At 45.9% G+C, this 16,530-nt stretch overlaps 1 protein-coding gene across 4 annotated transcripts in view; it reads right to left on the bottom strand.

Annotated features, from left to right (window-relative positions):
- Positions 1 to 16,530, bottom strand: part of LOC146770467 (epidermal growth factor-like protein 8) — a 79,168-nt gene that overhangs the window by 17,263 nt on the left and 45,375 nt on the right. For all 4 annotated transcript variants that reach the window (XM_085640430.1, XM_085640428.1, XM_085640429.1 and 1 more), the window contains 2 exons: positions 4,055 to 4,174; positions 1,911 to 2,023 (listed from right to left, as the gene is read on the bottom strand). In XM_085640430.1, the coding sequence (XP_085496556.1) occupies positions 1,911 to 2,023; positions 4,055 to 4,174 (233 nt within the window). The remainder of the gene's footprint in view (positions 1 to 1,910; positions 2,024 to 4,054; positions 4,175 to 16,530) is intronic.

Below are 16,530 nucleotides of genomic sequence, written 5' to 3'. Positions count from 1 at the left end.
GACTCTGTGCACTTTACTGCTGCTAATTTGTGCTAAAGTGCTTCTGCTCTCTCCCCTAAAACATGGTAACATTGGACTGTGCCCAATTGGCATATTTAATTTACTTATAAGTCCCTAGTAACATGCACTGAAGGTGCCCATGGCCTGTAACTTAAATGCTACTAGTATGCCCGCTGCACTGATTGTATCACCCACGCAAGTAGCCCCCTAACCATATCTCCGGAGAGGCCTACTTCCCTCCAAGACTAGCATTCGGAATTCCCTCCGTATTTCTAAGTGGTAATTCCAGATCCCAGGGGAGTAGCTGTATCATGGTTGATATGGGTGGAATAGTCGTGGTAAATGCGCTTTGCTGGTAAAGCTGGATTTAACACTACTGGAGCAAAAATGCCACTTTCAGACAGTTAGAATTTTTCTGCTCTTAGCTTTGCTCTATGTGATCTCCAGCCTGGCTCCAATACCCGTCTGGATGGGATGACAAATCTCATTCATGCAGAGCTCACCGACAGCCATAAAGCCAGGAAGGCCATTGATGGTTGAACATCCCTCTTCATTCCGATGGCCAGCCTGGGCAAACAGGAGTTAAAGAGAGCTCACACGGGACATGAAGGAGTAATGACCTAACCCCACACAAATGGCTGGGAATCCCCTTAGAAAAGGTGGCAGACAGGACTGGCTTAAAAGGGGTGCTCGTGCACTTCAAAACCACTCTTTGGAGTACCCACACATCAAAGGCACATTAGGGTTTAGTACTGGGTCTCTGATCCTCCCTAATCGGACACTTCTGGATCTTGAGTGGAACCTCTGTCAGTGTACTGCGGTGCTGCTCAACATACTCAGCTGGACTACTTTTCTAGAAGGACTGCTTTTCTGGAACTGCTTTCCTGCTTGTTGCCCTACTACGGCTGCTCCCTGACCCTGCTGGAAGGAGAGCTGGACTCTGCCTTCCCTCCAAGTGATCTTCAAGGGCTTGTTTGCTTGCCTCCTGTTTCTGAAGTCTCAGGGACACAAAAGACTTCCTGCAGTTCTGCTTGTGCAGCTGCACTCTGCCTTCTATGAGTCCTACCCTTGCCTGAGGTGCCCCTTCCAAGTTCTGGGCCTCTGAAGTGGATTCAGCAGCTGAGCTTCTGCCAAATCGTGAAACCATGCGAAGCCTCTCCACACAGCTGACAGCTCTCGGAACGGACGCCGGATCACGCGAAGCCTCGCAAAGGCTCGCCGCACAGCCTCTTGGAACTGATCCAGACATCGCAAATCCTCGCTGTGTAGACTGTGCCCCAGGATCCAAGGTACTGTGTTCAGCGGGCCCAAGTTGGTCCCCGTAGCCGGACTGCACTTCATCGCGGTCAGCCTGAACTTTGGATTTGCACCAGTCCCACGCGACCTGAAGTAACCTTTTTAGCATTACCTTCTTCTAAGAGCTTCATTGCATTTATTTCTACAAAATTAAATATCTAGACTTCTACTTGATGGATTTTTTATTGCTTTAGTCTTGTTTTACTCAGATAAACATTCTCTATTTTTCTAAACAGTTGTGTGGAGTCTTTTTGTGGTGTATTTACTGTTTTGTTGTATGAGTTATTGCACAAATACTTTACACATTGCCTTCTAAATTAAGCCTGCCTGCTCTGTGCCAAGCTACCAGAGGGTGAGCACAGGATAATTTAGGTTTGTGTTGACTTACCCTGACTAGAATTGTGGTTCCTACTTGGACAGGGTGCATACCTCTGCCAACTAGAAACCCGATGTCTAACATTTGTCATTCCTCTTTTGTTGTCCTTTTATTACTTCCTGTCGCCACCATCTCTTCTAGCCTCTACCGCCTTCCGCTCTCCCTACCCAACCCATCTCGCCCTCTTTGTACTTCAACCCTCCATATTCAGTGCCCTCCAGCCCTCATGAGAACTCACCTTCGTCACAGCTGGTGGCGCTGGGGTGCTTTTTCTGCCACCCCGGGCAGCAGATGTAGCTGGTCTGCAGCACTTCCTTCTTCACCTGGCGGAAAGACACTTTGTAGACTGTCCTGGAAACAAAAAATGTTGACTGGCCCTCAATAAAAAGGCTTGGTTTAGGCTAAAAAAATAATAATGCGAATCCCCTGCAACAACTATTACATCATAAAAATACAATGGCTGCTCCACTTGTCTGAGTCAAATATCAAATTGATTCATTCTTGACTCTCTTTCAGCCATGGGGGTTACAAATGGGCTGTTTTAGAATCTATTCTTACCATGTGGAGAGATCGGTGTCCCCAGCGGGCAACGACCCCCAAAAATAAACACCTCCCCACTTTCCCATGGCTTTTCTCCAGTCCTGCACTGTTCCCCAGTCAAAGACCAACTTCACTATTGAATATACGTGTCCTAGAATATGTGTGGATAGCGGTGGAAGATGTGACGGGGTTAGAGGTGGTGGGTGTGGAGAAGAGTCAGTGAGAAGACAAGAATAGTCTCCAGACAAGCTTGAAAATGGCACGCCGGGTACTTGTAATATTCCAGTGGCGGCCATTATGAATGACCTAAATGTAGGACATTGATCACGAAGAAAATAATAAAAGGCCCTCCTACCATCCCCATCATGCAATCAGAATGCTTTAAAACACATTTATAAAAATACATACATAAAAGTATTTTGGGCCATTTTTCCAAAACAGACGATTGTATCTTACATTAAGTTTAAAACTCCATATCCAAGTCACTTTGCCATCTTAACTAGGCTGTATAATAATCGCCAACACTGGTAGGCCCACAAACAAAGGCTTACTGAAGCATGGGGTACTACACAAATTCCCAATACATTCATTCATTCTTTGATTGTATGCATGAAGTAATAAATTAGATCAGGTTACACTGTCCGTGTACTGAAGTTTCATGCAGCCCCCTCTCTGGGTGTGGGCGTAACTCATGTAATTCTGTGTAGCGTAATCACACAAAATCACCCAAAATGTCTGAGAGATTACACAGTATACCGCGAGAATAGCAATCCTGCATTTAGCACTATTTTATTACTGCAACAATGCCCTCTCGCAAGGATGCTTTTTTACACTAAGAAATAGCATTAAATGCAACAGATCTTGAATAGCGAGCAGTCGCTTGCGCTCCCTATATGTGCACTTGGGGTATAATTCCCCCCAAGATACTCCCAGCGTTCAGCAATATTTTTTTAGCTAAGATGCACCTTTGTGTCCAAAATGGATGCGGGGATGCATTTTGTGCTAAGAAATTGCGCTAAATGCAGCAGAAAACAAATAGTGATCATGAGCAGCTGCTCACGCTCGCTAAATGTGCTCTTGCAGTAGGATATTTCCCCCAAATGACTCTTAATTACGCAAGCCTGCGTAATCGTGTTATTATCGGTAATTCCATGTCAAAGAGTAGGCTGGACTACGGCAACGCCATCTACGCGGGAACCACGGCCAAACTCCAGAAGAGACTCCCAACGCATACAAAACTCCTCCGCACGCCTCATCCTCGACATCCCCCGCCACAGCCACATCACCGCCCACCTGAAGGACCTGCACTGGCTATCTGTCAACAAGAGGATCACCTTCAAGCTCCTCACCCACGCTCACAAAGCACTTCACAATGCAGGACCAGGATACCTCAACAAGTGACTCACCTTCTACACCCCCAACCGCCAGCTCTGCTCCGCTGACCTCAGCCTCGCCACTGTTCCACGCATCCACCGAACAACCACTGGCGGCAGATCCTTCTCCCACCTCGCCGCCAAGACATGGAACTCCTTCCCCTTCCACCTACGACAGACTCAGGACCTGCTGACCTTTAGGAGACTCCTCAATCCCTGGCTGTTTGATCAGTAGCTGCTCCTCCCCCACACCCCCCCAGCACCTTGAGACTCTCACGGATGAGTAGCGTGCTTTACAAATGTTTGATTGATTGATTGAAAGAGTAAAGCGGAGTTAATGAAATTACTTCGATTACTCTGCTGTAATTGAAATTCCACTTAGACCTACCGCTCTCTTCATTCTTTAGGGCCTCAGCAGGACCGCTGGTTCTCTTCCCGGACTCCCTCCAGTTCCCAAGCCTCACTTTACCTGTACAGGCTGCAGATCTGGTGCCCTTTGCAGGTGGTGATGTAGGGTCGATACACGGGCTGAATGAAGGATTCATTGTAGAAGAGCGGCACTTTATATGTCTGCTTTGAGCATACTGCTCTGTGGGTAAAAAGAACAATACAGAAGGTGCAGTTACTCACACAAGGCACAAGCAAGCACAGTCTGATTGCGGTCTCAATGCATGCATATGTTTGCTTTTAAAATGTTATAATTGAATTGTTTTTATCTGAAATTCGATATTCCCACTGCTAAAATCTCGGGGGTGTATCAGGAGCAGGGGAATTGGTTTTAACATTGTGCGGCACCTTTTAAAAATTGATTGTGAAACTGGTTTTATTGTTTTAAATAGATTTTGCACTTTGAAGAGACAATAATTTGCGCTACTTCTCCCCACCGATATTACCGCCTAGGGCATCGCACTTCCGCTCTGTGAGAAAGTGCCATCTTTCTTGCATGGTATGCCCCCACTTTTTGCTGAATTGCTGAATGTACTTTGACTGAGTGTACCCTGGACACCTGCCAATCAGGTGCCCAGGGCCTATGTTCCTTCCCTAAAAACACAAAACCCAAATTGGCAAACCCTGGCCACATGTCAGCCCCTGGTAAATGGTATCCTAGGTACCCAGGGCCTTGCGACCAGGGAAGGCCTCTAAGGGCTGCAGCACTCATTGTGCCACCCTTAGAGGCCCTGTACCCTTACACACACACACTGCCCTTGCAGGCTGGGTGTCTGGGTGCAAGACAAAATAAAGATTCGACATGGCACACATCCCTGTGTGCCATGTGCATCACCTACACTGCCATGGCATACATCAGCTAGCTGGGTGCCCTATGCCAATGGTGTGGGCACAGGAGCAGGAGCCCTGTGCCCCTACAGTACCCAGGTCCATCCCTGGGCACTGTAAGTGCAGTGCTGCCATTTAAGAGTACATGGTGCTGAGAGCTCGTCAAACACGAACTCCACAGCAACATAATGTCAACACTGAAGACTGAGAAGTTTGGTATCAAACTTCTCAGCACATTAAACCCACACTGATGCCAGTGTGGGATTTAATGTACCAAGCACCCCAGAGGGCATCTTAGAGATGCCCCCTAAAACCTAACCTACAATCCACGTCTGCTCTGAGGCTGCCTAGGCTGCCACACAGCAGACATGTTGCTGGACCACTGGGTGGAGAGCCCCTGCTCTCCTGGGCCTGCAACAATGCACATCCTGGGCGAGCTGCTAAATCTCCTCCCCCAGGATGGGCAGGGGGAAGCTTCAAAGGCATGCTGCCTCGGTGAGCTTCCCCAGGCCACTGCAACCCCCCACTCTGGAGGGAAGCCTGTCCGGAAACCCCAAATAAGGACAGGGAATGTGCCAGCCTTCCAACCCCACCCCTCAGGTGGGGGAGGCGAGGTGAAGCACATCTCCGGGCTCCCGCGGTCTTGAAGATGGGGAGCCCTACCCTATCAGGACTAGGCTACTGCCCCCCTCCCACAGGAGAGAGGCAGGATAGGGCGTGTACCCACCCCAGGACAGGGACCAATTGGTCCCTGCCCTTCACCTACCTATAACGCCCCTAAATCTAGTATTTAGGGGCACCCTGAACCTTCCTTCCCCAGATTCCAGATTCCAAAATCCGAAGAAGAGCTAGAAGAAAGAAGACCTGCCCTGCAGCTGCTAAGAAGAGGAAGACACCAACTGCTTTGGCCCCCAGCCCTACCGGCCTGTCGACCCTCGAACCTGCTCCTGCTCCAACCCGGCATCTCTTGTGGCCAGCAACCTTACAAACCCCGGAGGACCTGGCTACCTTTTGACTCTAAACCCCTGGGACTCCCATGAGTAGAGGCTCTACTCAAAATCTACTTCTAATCCCTGGCAGCAGTCCAGAACCGCGAACCCAGCACACTCTGCACCAGCCAAGCCTGGCCTGTGCCGGAGTGAACAAAGACCACAAGGACGTCCCCCCGGCGACTGTGACCCCGAGTCCGGCACCCAAGGACCTCCCTCGACACTCCTGAGGCCTGCAGCCTCAGAACCAGGTGCCCCCCCAACCGCGATCAACAGAGGGTAAGATTTCCCGACACCAAAAGGCACCCCTGCACCCGGCGCCCCGCGGCCTCCTGTGCCCGATCCCGGGGGTACCTACCTATCCTCCAACTACCCAACTTAACTCTCAAAGTGGTGGTGGCACCTGAAGAATCTTCGTCCCCGAGCTTGCAGTCTTTTTCTAAACCGGAGATTTCCCATTGAAATCAATTGAGCGCCCGAAGGCTCAAAAGCACCCTGCACCCAGCCCTGGCAGTGCAACCTCTACACCTATCTACTTCCCCACTTGCCCTGAGTAAGTGACCAGGAGCCCAGCTCCCACAGCCGCGTGGCCTGCTAGTTAGCAGCCACCAACCAAGGCCCCCCTACCTCTCGTAGGATAACATTGGACCTAACTCTCTCTGCACCCGGCCGCTCTTGTGCAGCTGAGGGTGAACCAACTGTACCTACCTGACCCTGGGAGACCCCTGAGTCTATGCCCAGAACCTTAACTCTGCCAGTCGAGTACTTTAAACAGATAACTCACTTTTCTTCATAGGGTAACATTGACTGGCTTTTTCCTGAAATTTCTTCGAAGTGTGGACTTTTCAAATCTTAAAATAGTCACCAAAAATCAGCCGATAACGAAAACGAAAATACTCACCTGCTATTAGGTGAACTCCCAGTGCTGGATCTTGGTACCCAGCACTGACTCTGAAAAATATTTACAACTGTACTTACCAGTAACCCAATTTTCTCCCATAGGAAATCATTGACTGTTTTTCTGTGAAATTTCTTCTGTCAAACTTTAAATATTCTTTAAAAATCGTATAACTTCTGAAAACGTAATTGCTTACCTGTTTTGGATAAAGGTCCCAGTACTGAGTCTAGGTACCCAGTACTGGATTACAAAAGTAATGAGAACATACTATACCTGCAACTTGAATTTTCTTCCATAGGGAATCATTGACTGTTTTCTATGAAATATTTTGTGTCAACTTTTAAAATAGCAAAATATTGTCTAAAAATCATCACAGTAATTAAGTCGACTTTTATCACTTGATTCTAAGTACTGACCCAGGACTGAATCTAGGATCCAGTCCTGGAATCCCAAAAGTAATCCTAAAAGTAATCTGTTTCAAATAACTTAAAACTTCCATTGAACTCAATGCATTATTGTGTTTAAAATTGTGTTGCCTATTGCAACCACTTGTAACTTTCTACAAAAGTCAATTGCATATTGCAAAAGTATTTATATAAAGCATCTCATTCTGAGAAAGTATATTTTAATACCTATAGATGGTTCTAAAATAAAACAAGCATATATTTTTTATATATATAAACCATTGGCCTAGAGTTCAGGTATTGAGTGTGTGAGACCATTTGCTGGCTGAGTGTGTGCAACAAATGCTTTACACTGTCCTCTGATACTGCCTTACTGCTCGACCAAGCTACCACTTCAGAGAGTAAGGTTATATCTAACTTTAGCCTCTGCCAAACCTCTGGGGACTGTGGACTCTGTTCATCTTGTACCTATTTAGGAACCACTTTCTCACATGCTCTGCTACAGCGGCCTAGTGCCCAGGGGGGGTAACAGCTGCTGCCATGCAGAGCTGATTGGTTGGTGGGTGGAAGGGGAGTAGCTCAAAATCCATGCTGGAGCGGACGTGCAGCCTGTCCACGACCGACCGGGGCCAGGGGCCAGAACCCCTGGTCAAACTCAGACTTACACAATGGCAGAATTGCAGACTATAGCCTCATGTAGCCACGCCCTTAATATAGAGGCAGTAGAGAAGCTGAGCGCTGAAAATTTGCTGAGAAGAAATGAGGCGGGAGGTTCTATCACCTCGCGCACAGCCCCCCAAACCATCACCATACCTAGTAACCCACTAGGTTTGAAAGTAGCAGTCCTCAATACGCGCTCCCTACAGAAGCACCACCTAGAAGTCTATTCTGTCCTCCAGGATGGAGACATAGACATCCTAGCACTCACTGAAACATGGTTGGATGACTCCTCTGTTCCAGACATCATCGCTGCACTTCCGGGGAACTTCGAAGCCTTCTGGCAAAACAGAGAAGGAAAGACGCGGGGTGGGGGTGTAGCTATTCTGTTTAACAAACGGTTAGCAGCCACCAAAGTAGTAGCAGAGAACATGGACAACGCAGATATACTAGGGGTTAAAATCTCACTAAAATCATCCTGTCTACTACTGCTGGTAGTATACCGCCCGACTGTCAACCCCCAGCTTCAACAATCTGTTTGCGGAGGTAATCACAAACCTATGCTCACGTTACAAACGACTTCTGGTGGCGGGTGATTTTATTTAGCACTTGGATAAAACTCCAAAGGAGCCGCCCCCCAGACAGTTTGAGACAGGAATGTGCACAATGGGGCTCCACCAACTGGTGGAGGCACCAACACACTCAAAAGGGCACATCCTGTATCTCGTCTGGACCTCGCACCCAGGGGCTAGGCTAACAGCCATCAGCCCCTGTGCATGGTCGGAACACGCACTACTAAGCTGCTGGGTTCCAATGGAGGGCCAATTTTCTCAACCTCCCCCAGAGTGGAGAAAGGTGCGATGCGGGAAAAAAATAGAAGTAGGAAACCTAGTACAAGCCCTACAAAGAACCCCCCCCGAACCTCAAACCTGGAAATCTCGACCAGGATAGTGAAGCCCTGACAAACACCCTACGCTGTGCGATAGATAAAATAGCACCGGAGCGAAGTGACAGAGTGAGAGATGAAGGGAAGGGGGACCCCTGGTTTAACGAGACACTGAGGGCACTGAAACAAAGCCTCGGCCACGCGGAGAGGAGGTGGCAGAAAGCATATGACCCAGCAGAACTGACAGCCTATACAACCATGCTTACCGCTTACCATGTGGAAATGTGGATTTCCCTGATCAGTTATGTCCCCTATCTTGGACCCCAACGGTTCTATATGGTTCTATATGCATGTTACAAGTACATGTATGTTTCCTCCAGTTCCAGTTTCGAAGACGCAAACACATGTGCGTCCACCGTTAACATGTCCTCTGTCAGATCCGCCATGAATGGGCTGGATATTCGATTCCTAAGTATGAAAGGCCACCGACTTTATATGGCTAAGTTACTCCATTTTTACAGTTCAGGCAAGTAGGCCCGATTCTGTCCTCAAAGCCTTTCCCTGCTCTCTGCCTCTGACAGCTTCAGCTTGAGCCTGCATCTGTGACCATGAACTTTGTCTCATTCTCTGTGCGGCCCACGAAGCCTGACATCAGCCTATTCTCTGCCAAGAGCTGTATTTCACCTTCGAATTATCTGCTTCCCCCTCAGCCGATGCATTCCTGCCTAGTAGCTTAAGTAAACATTCCTCCAGTTACCAAGCAAAAGGCCCGGTTTCTCTGCCCTCATGCAAGTAATTCATAGCCCTGTCATCATGGAATATTCCCATCCCCTCGCATTCAGTGTAGACACTTAGACGCTTGTACACACACACACAGTCAGTATAGAATAGATTCTGTCCGAGAGCCCTTCCCTTGTGGATAACATAGTTCTTTAAACATAGGATATTAGATATGATTTGGGATTAGGTTGACATAACCCCAGACTTTTGTCTCCACATGTAGAGCTAAATGTCAAGTCCCCTTCACCCCCTAGTTGCACGTCAATTACACGTCATGCTGCTGAGCGCGCATCTCTGCCAAGTATTTCTGCTGACATTGCGAAATCATCTCCAGGTATCCACCCACACATGACAATTTACCCCTTATCATCAAGTGGACGCCCACATGGACGCCCACCTTCACGCCTACTTACACGCCCACATGCTCTTATCTCATTCTCTCTTGCTCTCTTGCTTACGTACAATTGAGAAATGTATATATACTGTACTCTGTGAATAATGTTTTGAGAATATCGAGAATACTTTTCAGCCCCGTCCAGATCCTTTTTGGTGATGGAGATATTCTCCCTTTGACTCGAGTTATTGGAATAAAGCCCTTTATGTATCTGATACCACAGACTCAGCCTCTTGCTTTATGCATGATCTTATTGTTAATATTTAAAAGTCTGAGAGCGTGATATTTTATTTACCACAGAATGGCGCCCGAACAGTTTAATCTCTTTCCCCACACGCCGGAGATGAAGGTCCTGTTTTGCCCCCTTCCATAGCCGTGATGGACTTCAAGCGTGCACGTCGCGGGTTTTTCCCGCCAACTCCCTCAGGCCACCGAAGGGGACAGACTGCGACAAGGCATCCATACGAGGCGGTGAGGAACGCAGATTGTCTACCCAGAGCCCACCTGCGAGAGAGCTGCGTCTGAGGTATACAGAGGCCCACCAGGTTTTCAAAGTCCCGATGTCCAGAGGGTCCGATGTCCGCAGTCGTCGAGTCCAGTCCATTCTCTGAGGCCTTCCGTTTCAAGGAGCTACTCGGTGAGTACCATCGCCGGGGAGGCGTGTTGACGCGCACATAGGTTGTGCCGGTCAAGACGGATTTGGGTACACAAATCCGGTCTGCACTGTTTAGCAGTGTATATGTACTGTTTAGCAGTATATCAAGTATTCCGAAGTATTCAGTTATTGTCAAGAATTCAGCGTGGTGATTAGTTAGGCAGACTGTCATCATTGTCGGTCGTTGTTAAAATGTTTAATGTTTAATGTTTAAAGTGTTCAAATATTGTGGTATGAATGATTGTTCATTGTTCACTGTTCATTATTGTGTTTTTTTCGTATTAAGTGAGTTCAAGAGTAAGTATCAGATCAGTTGTCAATATGCCGCTCTTCTCGAAGTTAAGACAGATTACTACCAGAAAAGGGGTGCTTGAAGAAGCAGTTCCTATTCCTCCTAGGGACACTACAGGACATTTTATTTTTCACAAGCATGGCTTAGACGCCATATTATTCCTTGATCTATGGGTGGACTACACCAAAGAGTTACCAGAAAGTCAGAGATGGCCCGTAGCTGGGACCTGGGATGCCGAATGTATCATGAAAGTCGAAGAAGAGTTGTGGAAGAGGAAAGCTAGACAGTCACAGAAAGACGCTGTTGAATTATGGCGTAAAGAATAGCATAGACGCACAGAGTAAGCGCTCAGAAAAGAAGAGAAAAGTATGGAGGATTCAGACAAAGCCCGAGAAAACGTGTTAGTTGAGGAAGGTATCTGAGTAAAAGCAGAACAAGTAGATGGACAACGAAACACTCTTATGAAAGAGAAAATGTAGACCAGCTTGGAAGGATGCCATTGAGTTTTTGGCGCAAGGCGTCACATAGAAGGTCAGAGTAAGTGTTTCACGAAGCAGAGAGGAGTGGACTGGAGTCTGGAAAAGCCAAGGATGAGATGTTACAGGAGGAATTTGAGCTGGTAAAATGAGCGCAGGCTGACAGAAAAAGAAATACTGACGTTGCTGGTATTTATCCCGTCCTTTCAGAGGACCTAGCAAGAGTGGCCCCAGTAAAAAGACCAGTTATAATACATATATTAATTACATAGTAGCCCAAAGGTTCTTGAGCCCCCCACCAAATGAACAGCGCATAGCTGGTGTTTACATGGTCCAACATTTGACTACATTGTCAATAGGAAATTGAGAGGGGTGCAGCTAGAGAAGGAGCAACTCCTGTGATTTGATGACACCCCTAATGTACAAAGTGTTAACGAAAAATAATTAGTGACAAGTTTAGCTTGGAAAAAGAATTGTGGGTATTTCGAATTTGCAAATTTTTCATGAATACAGGTTTGTGTTCTTGATGGTCCAGTGAGCCAATGTGCAGGGTCAAGTCGGTAAGATTATGACCCCCTGAGTGCAAATTGTATGTAAAAATAATTTTTCAATTGAGCGAATTATTGCAGTTTTTATGGAATTGAGTAGTCTTTTTGTCTTTGACAGCTTCAGAGTGAGGAGAAGGTGGGGGCCGTGTAGAGCAGAATGTGATACAGAAATCGGAGACAGATTCTGACCTTGTAGCCAGTGTAGGTGGGGGCCGATGAGAGGAGCAGAACAGGGCACTGCTTAGAAGGCTTCTCTGACATCGCATCTGTGTAATGCCTGCAGCTGGAGAGCCTTGGGGCCAGGAGTAGGAAAAACAAACAAAAGATGGCTGGCAGCCCAGGCTCAGGCCGCGCTGAGGGGCTATTTTTAACTTCTCTGATAAGACAGGGCAGCTGAGAAATGTAAGTCGAGAAAGATTCCCTTGTTCTATTCTGTGCAAAACAAGTGCCCCGAGGAAATGTCTATGGAGAAGATTTGTTTTATTTTTTAGCAATTGTTATATTGCTTCTGGTCAGAAAGTAAAATGTTGCTCTTGTTTGGAATTTTAAGGGCTATGTGCCTATATAAAAACGATTTTCAAATTCAGACATTTTTGAATTGTGGCCACAAGCTGCCACCGGTTGCATTGGATAAATAATCCAGTGGTTACGGGTCTGTGAGGAAAGATGTGAGATGCATCTTCGACTAGGACATGAGGGTACATTGTGTACAAAGAAGCATAGCACATTTTTATAAAAAAAAAAAAAAAAAAAAAAAAAAAAAAAAGAGACAGGTTCGTGTGTTCGTCATTTTTTGATTATTGTTGCTGATCCTGTGTGTCAGACTTGACGCGGTCATCATTGGGATGACCCACTGCCAGATGGGGTTGTATAGGGCAGGTAAATAAGTTATTGATTATAAGCCTGACAAATTAAGCAGGCCAGAATGTTCGCATCTGAGCTGTAGGTACTGTAATTACGCATCGCTGCTCATTTATATATGTTAGTGTAATTATCCATGCTTTCTGTGCCCGGTATACTGATGGCTTGGCACAATTACTAAATTTCACAGACATGATATTACCATTATCATGCTGTCAAAATAGCAGACAACACGTTATCAGTGTATGTCTAATTGGTGTTGGAGATGAATGAAACAAAAGAAAAAGGCTATGCAAGACTAAAATATTTTTCACATAACTGCCTTTCTCTTATAGACAGGCAGCCTCGGTCATATGTTTCCAGATTGGACATTAAGGAACAATTATGATCTGTGCACTCGCATTTTAACTCTTGAAAGGCCTGTTTTAAATAGGGACTGCCACCACAGAGGGACATATGAGGCCCGGTATTTAGGGTAATGAGAAAATATCTGACAGGATTTCCTTTTTAAAGTTTGCTTTAGTAAGCTCATTCTTGTGAGTGGTGGCCCCAAAAGTTGACTTGTTTTTGAATTAGGCTATTTATTGTATAGGTGGAAATTATTGCACATTGACTGATTTCTTTAGCAGATAAATTATTAATTATCAACATTAACAACTGTTCTTAAACTTGGTTTTCCGAATATTTAGGTAATTTAGCATTCCTATTAGGGCCTCCTAGCATTAATATTGACTTCAGGTTGGTGTAGGTTCATGTAATAGGGACATTTGCATATGAGATGTCATTTGGCTAGCTTATGAGCTAACACAATGAGGTTTGTACATTAATTTGAAGGATTTCTCGCCGTTTCACATACGCTGTGTATCTCCTATAATTTTGCTTACGCCCAGTAGCTACACACAGGGATTAATAGTATTGTCAAGACACAGGGTGGCCCCTGAGGAGGTTCGCTTCCCGCTAGCCCCTTAAGAAATTAAGCCCCTTAGAAATTAGCCCCCTTAGAAATTAAGCCAAGGAAATAGGTATGGTGTTTTCCCCTTTTTCTCATGTTTTATTGTGATCTTGCAGGGGAATTAGTCCAAGCCCCTAATACAGCTTCTACTAAAGTCCTCTCTTGGACACAAGAACACACTGTGGCATTTGAAGAATTAAAGAGAGCTTTATGTCAAGCACCAGTTTTAGCAAACCCTGATTACAACAAATCGTTTATGCTTTTTGTGACAGAGCGGGATGGAACAGCACTATCTGTCCTAACACAAGATCATGCAGGAAAACACGAGCCCTGTGCTTATTTTTCTAGTACATTAGACCCAGTAGCACAGGCTGTGCCTGCGTGCCAAAAATCAGTTGCAGCAATGGCCTTAGCCATAAGACAAAGTGACTCGATAGTGCTGGGCCACCCTCTGACAGTACAAGTACCACACGCAGTAGAGGTTCTCTTGAACCGGACACAAACACAACACCTGACTGTAGCTAGACTGACGGATTATGAGCTGACGTTATTTCAACCACACATAGAGATCAGACGATGCAACATACTGAATCCTGCTACCCTTTTGCCCTCCAGTACAGAAAGCGTTTCACCACACAACTGTGTTGAAGTAATACATACCGTGACTAAACCAAGACAAGACTTGACAGATGTTGCACTCCCAGACCCCGAGCTAACACTATATGTTGACGGCTCATGCATGAGGACAGGGGCGGGAGAATTAGTGGCAGCATATGCAGTGACTGCTGATACTGTAATAATAGAGACTAAAAGAATAGACATATTGTCAGCACAAGCAGCAGAGCTCATCGCCCTGACACAAGCGTGCATAAGAGCTAAGTACCTGAGAGTAAACATTTACACCGATTTTGTGGAGAGAAAGAGGTTTCTTGACCTCTCATGGGGCCAAGATACAGCATGGCCCCCTTATTCAAGCCCTACTGGAAGCAATACATTTACCAACAGCCATAGCTATCCTAAAATGTAAAGCACATACTAGAGCCACAGATACCATTTCCCAAGGCAATGATCTGGCAGACCGAACTGCTAAACAGACAGCTCAGACCCCACTAGACATGACAAAATCACAGATACTATCACTGTCCAAAGCCATGACAGTTAGGGATCCTTCCAGGGATGTACAAGACATTCAGACACATGCTACTGTAGACGAATTAAAGAAATGATCGGAACAAGGAGGGGTACTGACTGATCAAGGTTGGATGACAAAGGGCAAATCCACATGGTTTCTTCCTGATACCATGGTACAAGTGATTATAAATACCGCACATAGTCCTGCACACTTAGGAGAGAAAGCAATGATAGATAGCTTACAGAATATATGGTTCAACAAGCACCTGCGTGCAGCAGCGAAACAAAAGGTCAGAACATGTATGATCTGTTGCCAATTCAATGCAGGTAAAGGCATTCCGATGGAACAAGGTGGATTCCATCCACCTGACCACCCTTTTGAAGTGCTCCAAATGGATTATATCCAAATAAACAGATGTAGAGGTTACAAATATGTCCTGGTACTAATGAAGCAGGTGTCCCTTCTGTTAGGGTATACCTGGAAATTCCATTGTGTGCGACATCCTGAAGCAGCAGGCCTTGTAGAAAGACATAATCAGACATTAAAAATTTGCGCAGACAAAGGTATAGACTGGATGGTAACCCTGCCGGTTGCCCTCTTTTACATGCGAATTGTAGCTCATTCTAGAACAGGCTTATCTCCCTATGAAGTGGTCTTTGGTAGACCACCAAAATATGTGGGCACTACAATGCCTAAAAGATTACTTATGTTGACAGTAACATGCTGACAGATTACCTGGCTTCCTTGATGTCTGCACTACTCTCTTGTTGTTCGCAGGTTGCTGCCGCCTTCCCTGACAACACCCAGGTCAAAGAATACTCCATCGCTCCTGGATGACAGGCGCCGAAGTCAGTGCTCTGGACCACGGGGACGGCCGTTAAAGTCAAAGTGCACCTTCACCACTCTTTTACAAAGGAAAAAAACTTTGAACTTGGATTTTGAACAACATTTTCTAGAGGAGAATGCCCAGAAGTTTCCACAAAGCTAAACCTTGATTCAAAAAGTCAGAACCCGTTTGATCAATTAAGTCCACTAGGTGGTGAAGCGGTTGAACATGTATTCTGGCTCGCATAAGATCTTGGACAATAACATAAAGCAAAAATAAGAGAGTTAGATAAGAAGCAAATAGATGTATAGTGACTGTAATTTTTCAATATCTTAAGAGCATCACGATAATATGTATCAGCTTAATACTACATGCTATTTTTCCTCCTATTGCCTCACTTTTACACTCCTCCACTAATGATACCATAAAGCACACATTTAGTGATCTGCCATCCTATGAGCTATCATATCGACTTGCCTTACGCAACAATACCTTTATTCAGATGCTGCACCATTCACATCAGACTAGCAATACTACAGACTGCTGGGTCTGTGGCCGACTCCCCCCCTATCAGAACTATAAGGGAGTTTTGCCCCTTTTTCTCTATCCGTTCACACACAATGGCTCCTGTGGAGCATGGTTTAGTTTGATTAATTCCCTAGATTCGAATTCCGCAGTTTATCAAGACAACTGGGTATGGGGAAACCTGAATTTAGTTTTTGCTTAAAGTCTGCTACCCTAACAAGGAGGGACTTCCCAAAAGAACAGGAACTGATCTAAGAAATGAAGTATATGGATTAGGTAATTTTACACTTAACCTCATGATCCTGAACGTTGAATCTGAAGCTACACCAATCTTGCCCGCCATGTCCGTATTCCCAGTAAAAGAGGAATTATGTATAAGAAAGAATGGCTCCATA

This window comes from Triturus cristatus, unplaced genomic scaffold (assembly GCF_964204655.1).
Source record: "Triturus cristatus unplaced genomic scaffold, aTriCri1.1 SCAFFOLD_205, whole genome shotgun sequence".
Lineage (NCBI taxonomy): Eukaryota > Metazoa > Chordata > Amphibia > Caudata > Salamandridae > Triturus > Triturus cristatus.
This window is presented reverse-complemented; position numbering and strand designations above follow the sequence as displayed.